We start from the raw sequence: 22,590 nt of genomic DNA, 5'->3' as shown, positions 1-22,590 counted from the left end.
ACTCGTCTGTGTGATTGAACTTGCTTGTCACGCTTTAAACACGCAATATATTGCGTCTTAGAATAAACTTTTAGTGAACTAAAAATCAAAACACAACTTATTAAGTTGCTGAACAAATGTTGGTCAGTTTGATGAGTACCTACCTAAAGCCTGCAGTTAAATTTTTGCTCCTGTTACAGGCCACACCCTGTATACTAAATTTCAACTAAGGCTTCGGATACACGGACGCGGATACGCGCCGATCCGTTGTATGAGCAAGACAGCGCTATGAAAATTATATAGCGATGTTCCGTTTGCACACCGCCGCGGAGAGCGGATCCGCGTCCGTGTGACCTTACCGTAAATTAGTTTAGTAGTTTCCGAATAAATCACAAAATACTTAAATAGGCTATGACCATAGACCTAGTATTACATAGATGAGCTATACGCGTGCCTCCGTGAGGGACAAAACATACGCAAAGCGACAATATTAAAAACACGTTTTAACATTCCTGACAACATACCAAAAACAATCTACGTAATTCGGTCGGGTTATTTGTTGCCCACCATAAACCATACTAAATTTTTGGTGGGCAACAAACAAAAAGTGAGACTGTGACAAGCAATAATACCGCTTTCTCTGCTACTCCTACTGAAATTTCCATAAGTGCATTTCGTTCGGTCGTTTGGCCCCTCCCCCGTGTCATCTCTATATTATTGTACCTCTATGGGGACAAACGGACACACGACTGATCCTATGGGGGTTCCGTTTTATCCTCCTCCTAAAAAAAGCATAATTTTAATTCTCTTTTCTGTGTATTGCAGGCATTCCCAGAGGTGAGTCGTAAGAAAGAAGTTTTATAAAATTGAAGTCGGTTAAAAAGAGATGAGACCCCATCAAAAACATAACATGTAAAAAGATGCAAGTCTCGCAACGCAATTCTTCTACTACAAAAAAGTTTTGAGATGTAATTTGAAACCAAGTCGGTTATTTTAGTCAGTGCTGTGGTGTTAAACCCGTATCAATATGATATCAAATATCAAATATCAAATATCAACATTTATTCAGCAAATAGGCCACAAGGGCACTTTTACACGTCAACATTGAATTTACATAAAAGCAAAAATAATAACATCAACAATTTTATAAATTAAAACTAACAATTCAATCTAACGTATTACAATTACTAAGAGATGTATATGGTCTCTTAATGTCGAATTACATACAAAATACAGATAAAAAAACACACACAAAAAATCTATAATATTTAGAGGTGTAAATGTCTCTAGGTGTCAGAACTATAAGATTATATAGTTTATCAAGTTATCCTTAGAGATGTATAGGGTCTCCAAGAGTCAATATCCTGTATAATTAATACATTCATTAAAAGAAAAGAAACATACGAGAACAGAATGAGGCGTCTCACTGTAATTAATTAATAAAAGTTACTAAGTATAATAGCTCGTGTTAGCTTAACAGACCAGTCTCCACAAACAGCACCCGTTCACGAGTATGACGCGTATCTCAGCCATCGCCTCCCTCAACCTTCATTCGGGAAAGTGGCGACCCGATCAACAACGCCACCGTAAGCAAAGACTTTTAAGCGAGCATGACATGTTCAAGCTACCGGCCTATATTAATATTAAAATAGTAATAACATGTAGCTGTAAGACACGGCATTTTGTGCTCATATGTTACATAAAAAGACAGTAATATAGCTTCACATAATTACTAGCCTAAGTTGACTTAGAGATGTAAAGGTCTCTAAGTGTCAGAAACATTAAAAATATAGGTAAGTATGTACAATCAAAAATAAAAATCAAATAAATAAATATGTACTTAGAGATGTATAAGGTCTCCAAGTGTCCAAAACTAAAATTAAATTAAACAATATAATCAAGCGAGAACATCATTGTCTCATGTGTCAATTCTACTGGACACTAGCATATTTAATTCAGTGTAAAAAAAAAACAATATTTATTTAATTCTTATTATACTAATGAAACCAATCAAGCTACCGGCTTAAAAGCATCTCTATCGTTTATAAAATCATTTACAGTGTAGTACGCCTTACATAACAAGGAGTGCTTAATGTGCGACTTAAATTTGTGAAGTGGTAAATTCACTACATCAGTGGGGACTTTGTTATAAAAACGTGTACAGTTCCCGACGAAAGACGTACTAACCTTACGGAGGCGGTGGGCGGGCACGGCAAGTTTATGTTTGTTTCTAGTGTTATAGTTATGGATATCACTGTTAACCTTGAATTCGTGGATGTTTTTCCGAACATACATAATATTCTCTAGTATGTATTGAGATGCAACGGTAAGAATGTTAACTTCTTTGAATTTCTCTCTTAGGGATACTCGAGCGCCCAGTCCATAGATGGAACGTACAGCTCGTTTTTGCAGCACAAATATTGTCTGAATATCTGCCGCTTTTCCCCACAACAGAATTCCATAAGACATAACACTATGGAAGTAACTATAGTATACCAGCCTGGCCGTCTCTACGTTTGTCAGCTGTTTGATTCTCCTCACTGCATAGGCTGCTGAACTAAGTTTTCCGGCTAGAGTGCCTATATGTGCATGCCATTGCAGTTTGGAGTCTAAAGTGACTCCCAGGAAAACAGTTCGGTCCTCAAATTCCAGCGTATCACCTTTTATTTTAATCTTGCCGTTATTTACCTGCTTGACGTTAGGTAGCGTAAACTTGATGCATTTGGTTTTCTTGGCGTTCAAAAGCAAATTGTTTGCCGTAAACCAGTTTACAATGGTAGATAGCGCGTCATTAATGCTCTCGAAGCTATTTTCCTTTCTGTCCACTTTAAATATAAGGGAAGTGTCATCTGCAAATAACACTATATCATGTCTAACTTGCACAACTTTTGGTAAGTCATTAATGTATACCAAAAACAGGAAGGGACCAAGAATTGAACCTTGAGGCACTCCGAGGGCTACCGGGGACCCCGCCGATTGAGTTCCATTAATAACTACTCGCTGAGTTCTATCCGAAAGGTACGATGAGACCAGGTCAAGGGCACTAGCTTTTATCCCATAGCGGCTTAATTTTCTCTTTAAATTTTCGTGATCAACGCAATCAAATGCCTTTGACAGATCACAGAAAATTCCAACAGCATCTTGAGCTTTTTCCCAAGCATCAAAGATGTGTTTTAGAAGTACCGCACCGGCGTCAGTAGTTGATCGACCTTTGGTGAAACCAAATTGATTGCTATCAAGCAGTTTGTTTCTGTTGAAATGTGACAATAGTTGATTCAGAATAAGTTTCTCGAACACTTTGCTTAATGCCGGTAGTATTGAAATCGGTCTAAAGTTCGTGGGATCTGTTCTCGTTCCTGATTTAAACAGAGGGATAATTTTGCTATGTTTCATAATATCTGGAAAAATTCCAGCATCAATGCATCTGTTGAAAATCTCAGCTAAGAATGGTGTAATTGACTCAATGATGGAATCTAATACTTTGACAGACAGGCCCCAAAGATCTTCTGTTTTCTTTAAATTTAAAGACCTAAAAGTCTTAAGAACTATATTCGATGAGACATACGAAAATTTGAAGATTTCTGTACATTCTGCCACATTTGTCTTCAAAATTTCTTCAGCGACGTCTGGCGATGAATTAAGGGATCTTCTCATCTTTAATTTTTAATACATATAATGACTTGGCCATCGCACATAGTTAATGCTTTATTCGTACCGTAATCGTAAATATATACCGGGTGTGGCCTATAACACGAGAAAATAATTAAAACATAGATTGTGCTCCTCAAACGGTAACCCTTTTGGCCTGCAACATTTAAAAAATATGAAGTATTTAGACTCCCTATTTTTCATACAAAATAATTATTATCTTCAATGGACGCCATCGCCACGCCATATCATTGTGATTGACGTTGCTTGTCACGCCTAAAACATAACAAAATTCGCAATACATTGCGTCTTAGAATAAGCTTTAAAGTGTATTAAAAATCAAACCACAAGTTATTTTTAAAAGTCACTGAACAGATGTTGGTCAGTATGAGGAGTACAGCCTACAGTTTAATTTCTGCTCATATTACAGGCCACACCCGGTATAACGCTCAAACTGCATGTGATTAGCGCTAGCGTTATGTTCAATTATAATTATTTTTAATACATGGTTGACGATCATCCGTATGTCATTAAGCAGCCGTGCGATGGCAAAGTCATTATACGTATTAAAAATTAAAGATATTAGGTATCATATTGATACGGGTTTAACACCACAGCACTGACTAAAATAACCGACTTGGTTTCACATTACATCTCGAAGCTTTTTTGTAGTAGAAGAATTGCGTTGCGAGACTTGCATCTTTTTTGTTTTTGATGGGATTTGTTTGTCTTCCCCGTACATTAGTTAAACTGCAGCGGTCGGCAACCTTTTAGCAGCCAAGGGCCACATAGTAGTTAACGGAGGTGACGCGGGCCGTACTTTGTTAATATTTATGACTTTATGAGACATTGTCGTTTGTCACTATTACATACAAAATAGCCAAGGAGGCTCGCGGGCCGCAAGTGACAGGTTCACGAGCCGCATGCGGCCCGCGGGCCGCAGGTTGCCGACCGCTGAATTAGAGCATAAACTTTCGCGTTCGCACGGGCAGGCTACCTGATGGCGTACAGCGGCGAGTGCCGCGAGGACATTCCGCCCCTGGAGCCCCATAAGCTAAAAGGACCACGACATCACCTACACCCCGGCGAGGAGATAACTCTATAATAAAATATTTACTTGAAACTCTGAAATTTTCATTATAAACCTGGTTTTGAACCATTACGAAACTACTCGAAAGCCACCAGCTCGTACTTGATGTAGGGGAAGGTCGGATAAAACGAACACCCCAGGCAAAGCGAATTCGAGCTCCCAATCCTAAACTATTCGACTTTGTCGCACCACGCGCCTTTATGATGTTCAGGATCCTTCGCTCTATGAGCGCAAAACGTCATAGGGAGCGGTCGCTGCGAGCGTCGTCGGTGACGAGTCAAAATATGTTTTTAGTTTATATAAATTTTCGATTTTGAAAGGTAAGTTTATTATTTGATTGACATAGTAATTATCTCGAATTTTAATTCTTGATGCTTCTATTGCTCATATAGACTGGTCATATTTTTCATAAAATCTATTTCGACTGGCAAATCATATTACTTTTTGGCAACCGGGTTTTTAAACCTAATTAAAACCCGCTGATCGAAAATTGAAATCTTGTCCGGAAGTGAGATATTTGATATTAAAGGTCCCTTTTTTATCAAAAAATGTTGTCAAACGTTAATAATCTACACAAAATTTTGTACAAAAAAGATTCAGTACACTTTTTGCAGGGATCAATATTTAAAAAGATAATAAAGAGGGAAAGTTAAAAATAAATAGTACATAGTTTTGCATGCATTCATTATTGGTTATTATATCAACAATTAAATTATCACTTAGGTATATCATTTGTCAATATAATTAAAATAAAATAAAATATTTATTCTCTTTATTTATTTTTCGTCTTAAGTTAGTTATTTATTTATTATTATCAATTAATCTAAATTATTTAAGGACCCCTCTTAGGGTGAAGGCCTCCTCCAGTTGTCTCCACTTGTCACAGACAGGAGGCGCAAGATAGAGTATCTTGCGCCTCCTGTCTCCATCTGTCTCCGCCTATCCGTCTGATCTCGTCAACCCATCGTTCCGTCGGTTTGCTCGACCTTCGCTGACCTTCAGGGCCTTTCCAGAAGGTGACTATATTTTGTCCATTTAGTCCTGTCCATTCGAGCCACATGGCCAGCCCATTTCCATTTAAGCTTTTGTGCATGTTCTAAAGCATATATTACCTTTGTGTTGTTTCGTATGGTAGAGTTTCTGACTTTGCCTTTTAATTTTAAACCCGACTTCTCTCCATACTTCTTTGGCAAACCTGTATTTTATTTCTTGCTGTATTGTTGAGCACCCAAGTTTGACATCCATAAGTTAGGCAAAGCAAAAGACAAGAATCTGCAACCTTCTTTTTCAGGGGCATCGGGATGTTGGATTTGAAGATTTCTTTGTGGCTCCAGTATTTATTCCACGTAATTTTTATGCGTCTATTTAATTCTTCTTTGTGCCTTTCTTTTCTAAAAGTCAATAATTTTCCCAGATAAATATATTCGTTGACATATTCTATTGTATTTCCTTGAAGTTTTATGGGAATAGTTTAGGTAAATATTTGTCATTACTTTGGTCTTATTCGTATTCATCTCTAGGCCAATGTTTGAGCTTATTTTATTGTGGATAATTCTATAAGCATCGTTTGAAGTTCAGATGGTGATTCAGAGAGTAGAACTATGTCGTCCGCGAAACGGAGGTGATTTAAGCGTTTGCCGTTCATCTATACTCCTTTCCTAGACCAAGGCAATTTTTCCATATCATGCAACACTGCAATGAATATTTTCGGTGAGAGCGGATCACCTTGTCTCACGCCTTTACCTATCTTTAAGCCGACCACTGACTAACAGGTCGCCGGACGATATCGGCCTGTCAGTTAGAACAAAAATTTGACAGTTCCGAACAACTGACCGGCTGATATCGTCCGGCGGACTGTTAGTCAGTGGTCGGCTTTATAGGTGGCCCCGTGCGGTCTAACCTGATTACCTGACTCTACTTGATGTTCTGCTGTAAATGTCCTTTAACCTCGTGCCGCCCAATGTACATTAGGATGTACACTCAGTTTCGATGGAATGTCAACCTTAATTAAAAAGAAAGTAGGTAGCATTTCATTTGTCTCGTAAAATTTTCGAACAAATGAAAATGAACCCAATTGAAAATACAACAAGATTCTAATTTCCTTGGCTATAATTTTGTATGGTGGGTGGCACGAGGTTAAGATAGTGATATATGTTACCTATTGGAATCGACTGTGCTAATAAAGCGTCCCATATGCTTTGGTGGGAAATCGAGTCGAACGCTTTGGCGTAGTCTACGAAGGCTAAGTAGAGTGGGTTATTAAATTCTTGATATTTTTCTGTTTTTTGATATTATAATTTTATGTTCAATATTTATAATGTATAATTTTTTTTGCAACGGTCCACCGTTTACGGCTTATTTACGAAAAACTAAAAAAAAGTGACATGTGAACTGATTGTAATTAACTTTCTTCCTTTAATATCGTTTTAAATATTGATCATAGGGAAAAAAGGATCCAAATGGTTTTTAAGAATTTTTTTTTGTAGATTATTTATTCATTAAAACCTATTTTGCTATGGGACACCTTTATATGTTATTTACAAAAACTAAATAGGGACTTTAAAATTGATTTTAACTAAACCACCCGCTGCTTTGTCTTTTTAAATACTGATTCTAGCGAAAAGTGTTCGGCATGTTTCTTGTAGGAAATTTTATGTTTATTATAAGTAAGTAAGTAAGTAAGTAAATATTCTTTATTGCACCAATAACCATACATCTTACATACATGTAAAATTACAAAGAAATTTTAGTGTTACAATAGAACCCGAAATTTTAGTGTTATAAATAATATATAAGATTTATTTTGCTATGAGTCATAATTTTCAAATTATTAACGAAAAAATTAAAACAAGGAGCCTTAGAATTTATTATAATTAACTTCCCTCTTTATTATCTTTTTAAATATTGATCCCTGCTAAAATTAAAGTGTAATTAAAGTGTGTAAATATTTTTTGTACAAAATTTTGTGTAGATTATTAACGTTTTACTTTTTAGAGCACCGTACAAAACTTTGTTCACGGGTAAAACAATTAAATGATTAATTAAATAATTATAGTATGCAATAGCGCTATACAAAGTGGCAATGTTATTGTGACTAGGCTTGTATCACTCTGGGAAGAGAAAACCAGTAGGTATATTCATCTTTTATCTACCCTCAAGTTTTGTTTGTTATTGGTAAATAAACTTGAACCCTCAAGTTACATACTTTTTCACACCACCTATTCGGAAAAGAGCTTTTTCTTCCCTGCTAGGAGGGATCAAAGTAACACTTTTCTGTTCTAGCACATTATTTTTACATTTTTTTGCACATTATTTTTTTTAGCTTATATAATCTGTTTAAGCATCAGATTGTGTCAACACTAAGATTTTTTATTTTCCTCTTAGTTGAAGTGAAAAGCATCAAAATTATTTCGTCTTGGGCGTTAACACTTGAATCCCTCATTACGCTCAGGATTCTACTTTAGAATCCCTCACTACGTTCGGGATTCTATTGTAAAATCCATCGCTTCATTCAGGATTCGATGTACGCCCTTTGTACCGACGTTGATACAAAATGCTAAAATAAATAGATTGCCTGAATTCAAGTTACTTAAGATTCTAAGACCTTATTAAATGAAATATGAGTCTACTATCAACTTGACATGTATACTTGCATCTTAAAGAACTCATTTTTGCTTCGCTTATATTATTGGGAGAGAGGTCAGTTAATCTGTGAATAATGTGGTTCATACCTTATTATAATGATGTGTATGGAGTATTTTTCCCCGTTCATGAGCTCCAAGTGTAGCTGCCAGCTCTAACCTGATCATATGCCACCACCTGTGTAGAAAGTAGATTTATGACCATGGGTCACTAAATTATCCCTAGCCTATCATATTATAACACATATATAATATCTCAAGGCAAATGTAGAACATTGTAACATGTAGGTAGGTATATGTAGGGATAGATAGCCAGAAATTCATATTCATAGTAAGATACCACATTGTCCCGCAGGACTCAAATATACATATATATAGGTATGCAAGTCTGCATAAGATAGTCACAATTCTATATGTCTCAGAAAGTCTCATAAGTTAAACCTTTGCACCAGATAAGGGGTGCTGTGACCTGGTCGCAACCAGTCACATCTATATACGGATCTGAAGGCACACAGTTCTATCTGTGTCGCAACCTAGCCGCGCCAGCCGCAACCAGTCGGATCCACAGCCCTAAAGGTATATATATGTATCCCAGTCGCAACCAGATACATCTATATCGATCCCTTGGCACACTTAAAGAGTGTTCGCATGCCTAGCCGCGCTAGTCGCTAACCATTCAGATCCACAACGTATATGTATCCTGGCCTCAACCAGATACATCTATATATTGGCATTAGTTGGGGGTGTACTTGTCCCTCGTGAAGGGATATTGGTGCTTAGTCGCAACTAAGCACCCCACGCCTATTGGTGCTTCTAGACCATTTTCTATATGAGGCTAGGCACAAGCCGGCAGACGCCGACTAAGCACCCCACGCCTATTGGTGCTTCTAGACCATTTTCTATATGAGGCTAGGCACAAGCCGGCAGACGCATCTCCGACCTGTCCTGAACATATGCAAGCACACCCTCTGCCAGTAACACAGCTATATAAATAAATATATGAAAATATGTGCATGGGACTAACCAGTCCTCTTTTAAATACATATACTTAGCTTTGAAAGACGATGGTCTCGCTGTACGAAGCTGGCGTCCAGCACACGTACCACTTTATACAAACCACTTTATATTAAGGACTTTTATTTAATGAATCAATCATAAGTTCACAAACTAACTCGCAAGTTTCATACGATCGAAAAAGGAAGTGTGGTTTGCTTACCATAGACAATATAGAAGCTGTTGCCAGGTGTAATATATATAATACATCGCGGAAGTCCGCGACACACCCACCGAAGCGAAGCTATTGCATTGCGAAGCCTCAAGTTAGGGTAGTCCTTAAGTCTCAAATCCATATCAAATTTTGCTGTATCTACATTTTCATTAGTAACATCAGTTTTCTCCTTCGTTCTATTTATGCTATGTGCCATGTCCGTGTCCATGTTATCAGTCTTATCCATGTTTCCATCCGTTTAAATATTGGAATAATCTTGCCTTTGTATCACTGGTAAGTCCGAATCTTCCTCAACTACCATTCTCTCACTTGTTGAACGACTCGACTTCAGATCGGTGACCTAAAGGGTACAACTGCATTATAGACCTTGTAAATGTACTGTCATCAACACATGGTTCATCGTGAGATCTGATTCTTAGTAGTTTATTTGAATGCTTGTAACATTTCCTTAGACTTCCACGAGTACTGATCCATGAATATGTCTCTGTATTCCTTCATGATAGTCTCACCTCGTCTTCATCTTTCTATGAGCTGTTGTTTAGTTGCAGTGGCTGTAACTGGTGCCTTACTCACTGACATCTGGAGTTCGAGACATCTTCCTGGTGTTAAGAAATCGGCTGGTTTCAATACATGTTCCAAACCAGTACTCATACAAGTCAAGGGTCTTGTGTTCATGACACTTTCCACTTCTTTGATGATAGTCAGTAATTGATTATCGTCAAGCAGATGTTTCTGTAAGTTTCGTTCAAACGACCGCTACATCTAAGGATTCTGTCGACATCTTTGAACAATCTTAGATAGCGAGTAAGATGTGTCTCCTTACCCTCAACTTCATCCGGGTAAAGTGTCTCTATATACTTCTTATTTTTTGTACTTCTGAGCTTATTCTGTTATCCTCACTTGCCTATGTTTCTGAACAGACTTGTCCGGTTTCCTTCTGATACTTATGCGTCTTGCTCAAGCCAATATTCTTATTAAGCTGATTTTTCCGTCTCAGTTCAATCCAACTTTCTGTATGATGTTGTTCGACAGACCCTCCCCCGCTCGAAGAGTAACATCTCTTGCGGGTTGGCAAGTTGGCATGGCCAATTGTGAGAATCTCCTGTCAGAAATTCTGGGCCGCTGAGGTATCATTGGAAATCTTCTGTCGAATTAGTCTGCCTGGTTGCTACATCAGCTGAGTTGTATTCAGACAAAACATATCTTACAGTCAAGTTCTTATTTTCTTGGTTCCTTCTATATCTGTAGATGTTTCATGACATATTGGATTAGTCTGATACCTAAGTCCTAATGGTACCAATTTAGGAATCTTCAGATTATCTTGATCTTTTATGGGTATTAATCTTGACTTGCCAATAACGAAGTTCATCTTGTCTCCTTGAAGTAAATATACTACGGCTGCATACGCTGACATAGACGAATCTATGAAACAGTGAAGTTGGCCGTCTTGGCTATTCGCTATGTTCTTAGGTAGGCATATGCGATGAACTTGCTTAAAGTCTTCAGAACACCTCTCTTTGTATAAGCATACAAGTGTTTTTATCCTTAGGCAAATCATGTCCTTTTCTAAGTCCCATTTTAAATCAAGAGTATTACAGTTTTATCTGTACTAGCATCTGTAATGTTCATCTACATATTTAAGCTCTTTAGAGTTGGAATCTATATTATTTTACTGTCTTTGTATAGACTCATCGCTTTTTTGACTCCGTTTGATCCTGTCAGATATTATGTACATAGATGTCGCTGACTAGATTCTTTAAACGTTCATCATTGGTACTGAATAAGTGATGTTTGATGGTAGCATTATAAGTAGGTAGATATGATTGCAAAGGGTACACGTATAAATCTGTAATGTACAAGATTCTCTTCTATAGCTAATTTAGATATATCTTTCAGGCACAGGAATCTTGTGACGATGATGTCTCTGTTGCCTGGAGCAATTTCTTAGGGCACAATGCTCTATTATGCTGATTCCTTTCACCACAGTGATAACAGATGTGTGTTATTCTACATTCATTTTGTCTATGGCCAATTTTCAAACAGATGTAACAACGGTTAGGTATTTTATCTTTCCTTTCAGCCAAGGTCTTAAATTTCGTGCAAGCGTCATTGTAATGATTCTCTTGACAAAATATACATTCTAATTTCCTTCGTTTTTCAGATGCCTGCGCATTATTCGATTCACTATTAGCTTTATATGTTCTTTTCTTAGGCGTGAATGTATTTGAAAATGTTGATGTATTTTTTCTAAATTTATTTGGTTTTTCCCTCATATTTATAACTCTGTGTTTGATTCTCCTATCGTTGGATTTCTTCACAAATTTATCTCTAATGTGTAAAGTTTCAGTAGTAAAGGTTGTTTCCATATCTTTAGTCTCAACGCTTATCCTCTTGGCATCTTCTTTTGCTGATATGATAGCGGTTAGTTGTTTTCTTATTTCCTCAATGGATTCAATCTTCAATTTTAGCTTCATTTCATAAATGATGTCTTCCGGAAACTTTTCCATGAAAAGAAATCTTAAATGGTTTTGATTTGTATCCTCTCCTAGGGACTGTAAGACTCTTAGATGTCTCTCGAGTTCATCTAATGTCTTTCTGCAATCTTCTGGCTTTGTGGCCTTCTTAATCTTATATAAGGAAGAATAGTGGGCATCAACAATCTGCACTCTGTTGCCATATCTCTCTCTCAGAGTATCTATGGCAATCTTATAATTGTCATTCGTGGTTTCTAAACCATCGATTATGGTTTTGGCTTCACCCTTTAACGATGCTTTAAGGTAGAGTAGCTTATCAACGTCTCGTATATTCCTTTGATCAATGTTGGAACTGAATTGGTCCCAGAATTGAGTCCATTCTAGAACGTCACCATGAAAAGATATTAAATCTAACTCTGGTAACTTGCTCCTATTTTTTGTAGGATCGGATTTGACTTGTCTTGTATCCTTATCGGCTTGAATTCTTGCATTAAGTTCAGCTAAGACTTCATCACCGTCTAGCTGTATCGCAGTTACATTTGAAATCTCATCGGCGTTAGGATCCTTGGACAGGTTGAAGTACTGATAGAGATCACTTTGGAATCTTCCCAGTATAGATTGTAGTTTGGAGGCGATAATAGCAGCTTGCTCTAGCTGATCTTTTCCCCATGGACGACACGCACATAGCTCTGATGCTTTTACTTGATGCTCTTTGATGTTTGTGGCAAATGTGGACAGGCGATTCAGCAGGATAACTTCCATAGTGTTCTCACTCTCACTCTGGAAATGTATTTTTAAACAAGTTATAACAACAGAACTCAATAATGTTGTCAAGTACTTTATACAAATTTTCATATTTCCACCGAGTGTGAATCACTGTACCAACAGGAATGTCATCATATGACAGATAAAATGTATATGCAAGTAGTTGATATATGAATATTATTCAAAATGAATTCAACTTTCTAATAAGTACAAATAGTACAACAGGACTAACATGATGATGATGATGATGATGAACATAGCATCATGTGTATTAAACATTCTCAAATTACTCATGGAATACCCCAAAATCATTTATAATTATATTAGAGTTTCATACACACCACACACTATGGCATTATTCAAGTATACAACTTGTTCTCATTATCAACTAAGTGTAGTTCCTACTTACAGTACATGTCTGTACTGTTTGTATGGGTATCTGTACATACATACTAACATTCAGTATTTACTTTACCAAATGTGCAATTTATCTGACATATTCCATATGTTTAAAACACAGACTTCATATCACCAAGTATTTATCATAATAATATGTAATTATTATTTGAATATCACTCTATTATTTCATCATCACTGTAGAACAATATTTAGTACTTATTGTCATATGTTGCATATGTTGCAAGCGCCATCTATTTCTTAGAGATGTAAACACTGTATAAGGTTAACTTTTTGAGTAAATTATTCAACTTCTGAAGAATGCAATTTGACAGTAATAATACACAATATTATGAGGCTGTATACCAAGTTAACGTTATATTAATCGAGTTTACGTACCTTGTGACTTTGGTCTAAGAATATTTATCCTCCTCCTCATGCAGAGAAGTAGCTTGGCGTAGAGACGCCTTGGTTTCACGCTCGACTCGAAAATTGTCAGTTCGTACGCCGACTACGCTGTATTTCTTGAAATTCCTATTTCATAACAATATATTAGTTGGGTTTCGTACTCAAGTGCAACAAACAATTATTCTGAGTATATATAGCCTCTGACCCAACGATATAAGTACCTAATTCCTCTCAAGTATACGAATTAGTGCTTACGCATTTTTTAAATAGTAATAATAGTAACGTGTCAAGTCGCATAGAAATAAGTCATATTTCTTTCAAGTAAGATCACTTAAATATCTAATTATTACGTAAATTATCACTGTATCTATGATCCCGTGGGTAAGCACTCACGTTTTTATTTATTTACGCGTCGTAATGGCGTTACTTCTTGTAACGAAGTAATTGCGTGACTATTTCTTTGTTATAATAGTGTATTCGCTCACAATCACACAGGATGCCTAATAATCCTTGTACAGGCTTTGTTTAATTCACATAAAACGAAATTATATAGATCGATAATTAAAATCGATGATTCAAAGTGGATCCTATACCGCATAGGTTTTTACCTGTCACGTTCTCGATTAATTCACTTCCTCAAAATTTCACACAATCACAATGTACTCACCTTTGTTATTTTCACTTTTATTAACAAAACACTGCACAACAATCAAATAACAAAACACTCGTTAAAACTTTCTTCAGTTCTTGAACTTGTTCCGCCATCTTGCGAAAACGAACGAACTACGGGAATCATAGAGGTATAATAACATAGAGAAGACACGGGGAAGTGGCCAAATGACCGAATTACGTAGATTGTTTTTGGTATATTGTCAGGAATGTTAAAACGTGTTTTTAATATTGTCGCATTGCGTATGTTTTGTCTCTCATGGAGGCACGCGCACACCACTTCTATAGGATGCTACTTCTATGACGGAAATACGCTGGCGCCAAGCCCGCGCCACACATATGAAAAAATGGCGCGAGAAATTGAATCATCAAGTCGTATTTAATTTTTAGTCATAAAACTCATAAAAAATGCTAATTCAGATTAATATTTTGAATCATAAATTCGTAATTTGTTTATTACATAATATTCAAAGTCGTGATATCGTAAATACGGCTTTCGCGAAATAAATTCGGTAAAACGAATCAAACGCAATATTCATCCTGTAAAGTTCAAAATCGTTTAGCAATCATTAGCAATAAACAAACAATTTAGATGTACGATAATTATGTCAATTATAGGTGGCAGCACATGTATGATCAACACTATCCACAGGGTGACCTTTGACCTCTTAAGAATTTGTATTTTATTATTACAAATACTACAATTAATCATGATTATTCATGCAGTAATTTTAGATAATGCACACTTGAACATGTCTTAGTATGTTTTGATCAGTTTATTTTACCATTTCTTTGTATATTTTAGTACAGATTTGGTAAATGATTTATAAGATAATTTCATGAATTTATGTGGGTCTGAATCATATCCAAGACACTCTTCCACCAATTTTTGTACCGACGTTGATACAAAATGCTAAAATAAATAGATTGCCTGAATTCAAGTTACTTAAGATTCTAAGACCTTATTAAATGAAATATGAGTCTACTATCAACTTGACATGTATACTTGCATCTTAAAGAACTCATTTTTGCTTCGCTTATATTATTGGGAGAGAGGTCAGTTAATCTGTGAATAATGTGGTTCATACCTTATTATAATGATGTGTATGGAGTATTTTTCCCCGTTCATGAGCTCCAAGTGTAGCTGCCAGCTCTAACCTGATCATATGCCACCACCTGTGTAGAAAGTAGATTTATGACCATGGGTCACTAAATTATCCCTAGCCTATCATATTATAACACATATATAATATCTCAAGGCAAATGTAGAACATTGTAACATGTAGGTAGGTATATGTAGGGATAGATAGCCAGAAATTCATATTCATAGTAAGATACCACATTGTCCCGCAGGACTCAAATATACATATATATAGGTATGCAAGTCTGCATAAGATAGTCACAATTCTATATGTCTCAGAAAGTCTCATAAGTTAAACCTTTGCACCAGATAAGGGGTGCTGTGACCTGGTCGCAACCAGTCACATCTATATACGGATCTGAAGGCACACAGTTCTATCTGTGTCGCAACCTAGCCGCGCCAGCCGCAACCAGTCGGATCCACAGCCCTAAAGGTATATATATGTATCCCAGTCGCAACCAGATACATCTATATCGATCCCTTGGCACACTTAAAGAGTGTTCGCATGCCTAGCCGCGCTAGTCGCTAACCATTCAGATCCACAACGTATATGTATCCTGGCCTCAACCAGATACATCTATATATTGGCATTAGTTGGGGGTGTACTTGTCCCTCGTGAAGGGATATTGGTGCTTAGTCGCAACTAAGCACCCCACGCCTATTGGTGCTTCTAGACCATTTTCTATATGAGGCTAGGCACAAGCCGGCAGACGCCGACTAAGCACCCCACGCCTATTGGTGCTTCTAGACCATTTTCTATATGAGGCTAGGCACAAGCCGGCAGACGCATCTCCGACCTGTCCTGAACATATGCAAGCACACCCTCTGCCAGTAACACAGCTATATAAATAAATATATGAAAATATGTGCATGGGACTAACCAGTCCTCTTTTAAATACATATACTTAGCTTTGAAAGACGATGGTCTCGCTGTACGAAGCTGGCGTCCAGCACACGTACCACTTTATACAAACCACTTTATATTAAGGACTTTTATTTAATGAATCAATCATAAGTTCACAAACTAACTCGCAAGTTTCATACGAGCGAAAAAGGAAGTGTGGTTTGCTTACCATAGACAATATAGAAGCTGTTGCCAGGTGTAATATATATCCCATCAAAAACATAAATGTAAAAAAGGAGAGCCAAGTTCAATACAAAAATTATGCTTGGCTGTGGGGTTCGCCGCAAAAAGAATGGAGATTTAAATGAGTGCCAAGTTCTATGCAAAATCCAAATATGTATTTATAGGAACAAAATAACATTATAAACAAGTATTAAACTCTATTTCTTTGCTTTATTGGATACCTATAACAATTGCTGTTATTTAAAAAAAATGCGAGATCTTAAAGCAGGTTAGATTTGACTTGGCCAGTTTTCATTACATCAATCATTTTATAAAGTTATTCAACATATATATTTTGTAATTCTGATAAAAACTGGCCAAGCCAAATCTAACCTACTTTAAGATCTCACATTTTTTTTAAATAACAGCAATTGTTATAGGTATCCAATAAAGCAAAGAAATAGAGTTTAATACTTGTTTATAATGTTATTTTGTTCCTATAAATACATATTTGGATTTTGCATAGAACTTGGCACTCATTTAAATCTCCATTCTTTTTGCGGCGAACCCCACAGCCAAGCATAATTTTTGTATTGAACTTGGCTCTCCTTTTTTACATTTATGTTTTTGATGGGATATCAATACTTTTTGTAAAGAAAACTAGGCAGGTATTGAGATTTAATGTTTTTTCTTGTGTTTCCGCTGCATGTTTTTTACTTGTTCTTTGTATTAATTATGTGGTGCCACGCGCCGCCAACGACACACCGTGGGCCGGTTGTTTAGCGCGTATTACAGGTTTTTTGTATGGGCACCCCCCCTATTTTTTAACTTTTTTTATTTTTAGATTTTTTCCTACGCTTACACACAATTACCGAGCTGGATTCCAAATTTCATCCTTCTAGGTCATCTGGAAGTAGGTTAGGTTTAGGTACTATATGTCAGTCACAATAAAAAAGAAATTTGTATGGGAACCCCCCCTATTTATTAACTTTTTTTTGTATTTAGATTTTTTCCTACGCTTACACACAATAACCGAGCTGGATTCCAAATTTCATCCTTCTAGGTCATCTGGAAGTAGGTTAGGTTTAGGTACTTATATGTCAGTCACAATAAAAAATGGTTTTTTTGTATGGGGACCCCCCCTATTTTATAACTTTTTTTAATTTTTAGATTTTTTCCTACGCTTTCACACAATAACTGAGCTGGATTCCAAATTTCATCCTTCTAGGTCATCTGGAAGTAGGTTAGGTTTAGGTACTATAGGTATGTCAGTCAGTCTTAAAATTTACGACTTTTTGACCTTCATATCTTTATAACCGTTTGAGCTAGCTTCATGAAATTTGGGCTTCTAGATGTCCTTATGGATATAATTAAACACACGTAGTTTTATGTGTTTACGTTAAAGATGTTTTGAGTTATAGAAGGGTCAAAAGTGGCACCAAGTGGTTCGTGTAATATTACACTTGGCGCTGGCTAGCCAGTTCCTTTGCTTGAACTTGGCTTGACACGCTGCCGCGTGTCTAGATAATACATCGCGGAAGTCCGCGACACCCTTGACGGAAATATATCATTTTGATCCCTTGTAACACAAACTACTATATATCTCTCCTATCAATCTTTCTTTAGTACTCACATTAATATATAACGTACTTTGTGCTTGCGGTATTTGTTATTAGTAAACATAATTAATTGTATAAACTATTTAAAACAATTATCTAAACCGATGATATGAATTGAACCTTGTGGCTATAATGATAAGGAAATTATACCGTTACCGAGTATCTAAACTAGTTCATTAACCTCTAGCCGCCCAGAAACCTATAAAAAGGTCTCCTGTTCCATTCTAATTTGAACCTTATTTTTGACAAATCAAGATTGCTTTTTTCTTGGCAAGTTTTGGCGTCTGGGCGGCTAGAGGATTATGTACATTACAATATCAGTATCACTGGTAATTTTAGTGACATAACAAATTGGTTAGTCTTTTTGCACGGTTTGTTCGTGCAAAAAAATAAAATTAAAAAAATGCCTGATTTAAAGTGGTACACTCCATTGCTGAGACAGGTGAGTGTGTTTTTACACCACAGTAGTAGGTCCCTACTATGAATCACTTACTGTGTTATCATATCATATCATATAATATCATATCATATCATATCATATTTATTTATTGCTACCATGGTATTTCTATAGATATTACAATGTCTGGGTAGTTCCACATGGACCCTAAGCTGTGAGGGCATAGCAATATTACATGCTTAGGATCTAATCTTAAATCTATGTGTAGGTATAATATGAAAGTAAGGGCCCGATTCGGATTTTGAAATAGACTTTTATTAGATATCTTTTAGACATCACTAAGATACGATAACGATATGTTTCAAATTTAACCTGACAATTTTGACATTTGTGCGATTTTGACTCTTGAACGATTTCCACAGGATATGACTTAGAGATCCAATTCACATCTAATAGATATCTTACTCTATCTAACGTAAAAGTGACATTGGTTGCCCGAATTGCGCTGCAAAAGAGAACTAGTTGATATCTAAACTATAACGTATATCTATAGGTAGAATGGATCTAGTACGTGTCGTCTCTTGTGAATATCTTGAACTTCGAATACGACAGTAAGTCAAGTTTTTAGATGAAAGTCGAATTGAATCAGTTAATTGTCAGTATGTGTATTCAATACAATTAGGCAACGAATTAATTATTAAGTAGGTAATCTCAAGTTAATGAGTATTAAAATAATGAGAATAATAATTAACAGTGACATTATACGCTAACGTCTACGTAAGTACCTACGTAAGATGACAATCGTTTGCAGAAAACGAAACGCTGTTGTCTCTCTATCATTCTTCCAGCATACGAGTATTAGTACGATAGAGACAAATAGTATTCCGTTTCGTTGCTCGGCGAACGATTGTCATCTTGGCTAGGTCCCCATGAGTTAAGTGACTCGGCGTAACGGAAAGCGGAACTTATTTTCTTTTAGGGTTCCGTACCCAAAGGGTAAAACGGGACCCTATTACTAAGACTTCGCTGTCCGTCCGTCCGTCCGTCTGTCACCAGGCTGTATCTCACGAACCGTGATAGCTAGACAGTTGAAATTTTCACAGATGATGTATTTCTGTTGCCGCTATAACAACAAATACCAAAAACAGAATAAAATAAAGATTTAAATGGGGCTCCCATACAACAAACGTGATTTTTGACCAAATTTAAGCATCGTCGGGCGTGGTCAGTACTTGGATTGGTGACCGTTTTTTTTTTGTTTTTTTTTTTGCATTATGGTACGGAACCCTTCGTGCGCGAGTCCGACTCGCACTTGCCCGGTTTTTTTTTAATCATAAGCCATAAATTGTAGGTATGTGTACATGATGATGTTAGGCAATACAGTGAGAATCAATACAATTTTACCCAGTGGGTGTAGCTCTACAGGTAGGTGTAGGTGGGCATCAGGGATGTTGCGGATGCAGATTTTTTAACATCCGCGGATGGGGATGCGGATATTTAAAGCCTCACATCCGCGGATGCGGATGTCAAGATTTGGTACTTAAAAAACGTCAAATATTACATTAATTTTTAGTAATTTTTATTTAAAAAAGCGAAACGTTTAGTATTTGAGCAAGAATATAGGTGCGTTTTATTTAATAAACAATAACTTCGCCAACTTTTCGGGATCCAGGAGATTTCGTTATATATAATGAGGAAATTAGCTAGCAATTACGCCGCCGCTAAGACGTTCCTGTTACGCTACGTCTTACGTAGGCGAACAACGCGCGGACGCGGCGCGGCGCGGCGCGGCGCGGCGAAAGCGGCCGCCGCCGCGCCGCGCCGCGCCGCGCCGCCTGACATTCGCGTGCAAATCGCGCCGCACCGCGTTCGCAACGAGATCGCTTACGTAGGACACTTCTATGGGCATCAAAGGATTGATTTCGCCGCGCCGCGCCGCGCCGCGTTCGCGCGTTGTTCGCCTACGTAAGACGTAGCGTTACCGACTTGATCGACATCTGCATCCGCATGACTCATGAGCTCCGCATCGATTTTATGCGGATGCGGATGCAGAAGCGGATGTTGGAAATAATGCGAATATTCGCAACATCCCTGGTGGGCATTAGGCGGTCTAGCATAAGTTGCGCGAGTCCATACTTGAAGTCGCGCTTGATGTATGGAGTCGCGCCGAGAAGTCGAGAACACAACTCATGCTAGACCGCCTGGTTTCCCGAGGATATACCCAATCAAGTCCCCCGTCTGGATCTCCTTTTTAGGGTTCCGTACCTCAAAAGGAAAAAACGGAACCCTTATAGGATCACTCGTGCGTCGGTCTGTCTGACCGTCTGTCACAGCCTATTTTCTCGGAAACTACTGGACCAATTAAGTTGAAATTTGGTACACATATGTAAATTAGTGACCCAAAGATGGACATGTTTTTTTTTTATAATTTTAAAATACAGAGGTTCGAAGTTATTTAAGAAAAAATCAAAAAATGACCATTCCCCTTTATCTCCGAAACTACTGGGTCTAAAATTTTGTAAAAAAAAATTCCATAATAGTTCTTTACCTATGACTAGAAAATCTATAGAAATGTGCAGTTAAGCGTGAGTCGGACTTATGTACGGAACCCCAGAAACGCGAGTCCAACTCGCACTTGGCCGGTTTTTTTTGTTTAATTGATGAAAAATATACATGTCCAATATTTGTAGATCATAACTACAACTTACGGACCATTTATATTTTTAGGACACTAGGAAAAATTATCAACTGGTAACCAGTTACCAAACGAGAAATGATACCTTTCATTAAACGTGACACGTATCAAAATGGACAATGCCCTGCCTCCGCAACCCGATAAAAAAATGAATATAGTCGCACCAATAAAAGTCTGCAGCGGATTTGATAGCCCGTGGGCTGCGTGCAGCGTAAGTGTTATTTATACGTCATAATTTCATAGAAATTTGACGTTTAAAATGACACTCGCACTGCGTGGTCTATCAAAATCGCTGCAAACTTTTTACGGTTTGACTATACATAAATATCATTCTGAAATACATGTATATTTAAAAAGTATCCTATTTAATTAGAAAAACAAGTTACAGTCTTATGGTAACATTCCATTTCTAACCGCAGCTGCACTACCGGTACTGAAAGCGTCGCTGTCATTGTTAATTTCCATAGTAAAATTGACAGCAATGCAGCTGCGGTTAGAAATGGAATGTTACCCTTAGTTAATTTCCGTCGGCGTTTGTCTCACGTTGGGCCGGCGGTGGCGGAGCGCCGTCGCGACGCGGCGGCGGACATGTCTAATGAATATTATAATTTACAATCCTGAAACTTGGATGTTTAAACGGATGTAATTAACTAAGCAATCAAATATCACTTACAAAACAATCTCGTTAATTGAGAATAATTAGCTATATAATATGCATAGGTACATGTAACTTATTCTTGTATAGGTGCATCTAATTAGATTGCCACAACGTAGATAAATAAAAACAAATAAAAATTATCTGCTACAGTTCAGACAAGTAAAAATTAAATACCAATAGTGTTGAGTCATTACACAGTCACCTTAAGGTGACAGTCCATTTCCAACGACACTACCATTCATTTTACTATGGAGATTGACAAGAACACCGACGCGATTCGTATGGTATAAGATCCCACATATATGGTCGACCTTCACCAATCTGTCTGACGGATGAAACTATGAAAATATGAAAGAAAATACGTTCCAGAACATAAATAAATAGGGTTGCCTAAAGAAATATGGTCAAGGCTATTTTTAATAAATTTTTGAACAAAAATTTTTCGGCAAATTTCACCGATTTGTCTGACGAACGAAATAAGTTTCAATGGAAAGTATACAACTTCTACAACATAAATAATCTAGGTTGCCTATCTTTTTCCAGTCACTATTATGTGGTTGCCGTGTTTAAAGAGGTGATTTTATATCGATACTTGCACTCATCTGTCTGACGCTTGAATTATACATCAAAATGATGGAAATTTTATTGCAAATACAATGGTATAGGGTTGCCTGCGAAGATCCGGTCACAAATAAGGGTTGCCAGGCTTTTAATTA

At 37.0% G+C, this 22,590-nt stretch overlaps 2 protein-coding genes across 2 annotated transcripts in view; one reads left to right on the top strand and one right to left on the bottom strand.

Moving 5' to 3' along the window:
- The window catches only part of LOC134675422 (facilitated trehalose transporter Tret1-2 homolog), a 176,474-nt gene that overhangs the window by 2,700 nt on the left and 151,184 nt on the right, over positions 1 to 22,590 (top strand). The window lies entirely within an intron of this gene.
- Positions 11,285 to 14,865, bottom strand: LOC134675531 (uncharacterized). The gene is made up of 2 exons (XM_063533796.1): positions 13,621 to 14,865; positions 11,285 to 12,840 (listed from the first exon to the last, which is right to left on the bottom strand). The coding sequence occupies exon 2, from the start codon at positions 12,820 to 12,822 to the stop codon at positions 11,479 to 11,481; it is 1,344 nt and encodes a 447-aa protein (XP_063389866.1). The 5' UTR covers positions 12,823 to 12,840; positions 13,621 to 14,865; the 3' UTR covers positions 11,285 to 11,478.

The sequence above is a fragment of the Cydia fagiglandana genome, chromosome 22, assembly GCF_963556715.1.
Source record: "Cydia fagiglandana chromosome 22, ilCydFagi1.1, whole genome shotgun sequence".
In the NCBI taxonomy this organism is placed as follows: Eukaryota; Metazoa; Arthropoda; class Insecta; order Lepidoptera; family Tortricidae; genus Cydia; species Cydia fagiglandana.
Note: the sequence above shows the minus strand (reverse complement) of the source record. Positions and strands in the feature narration are given on the sequence as shown.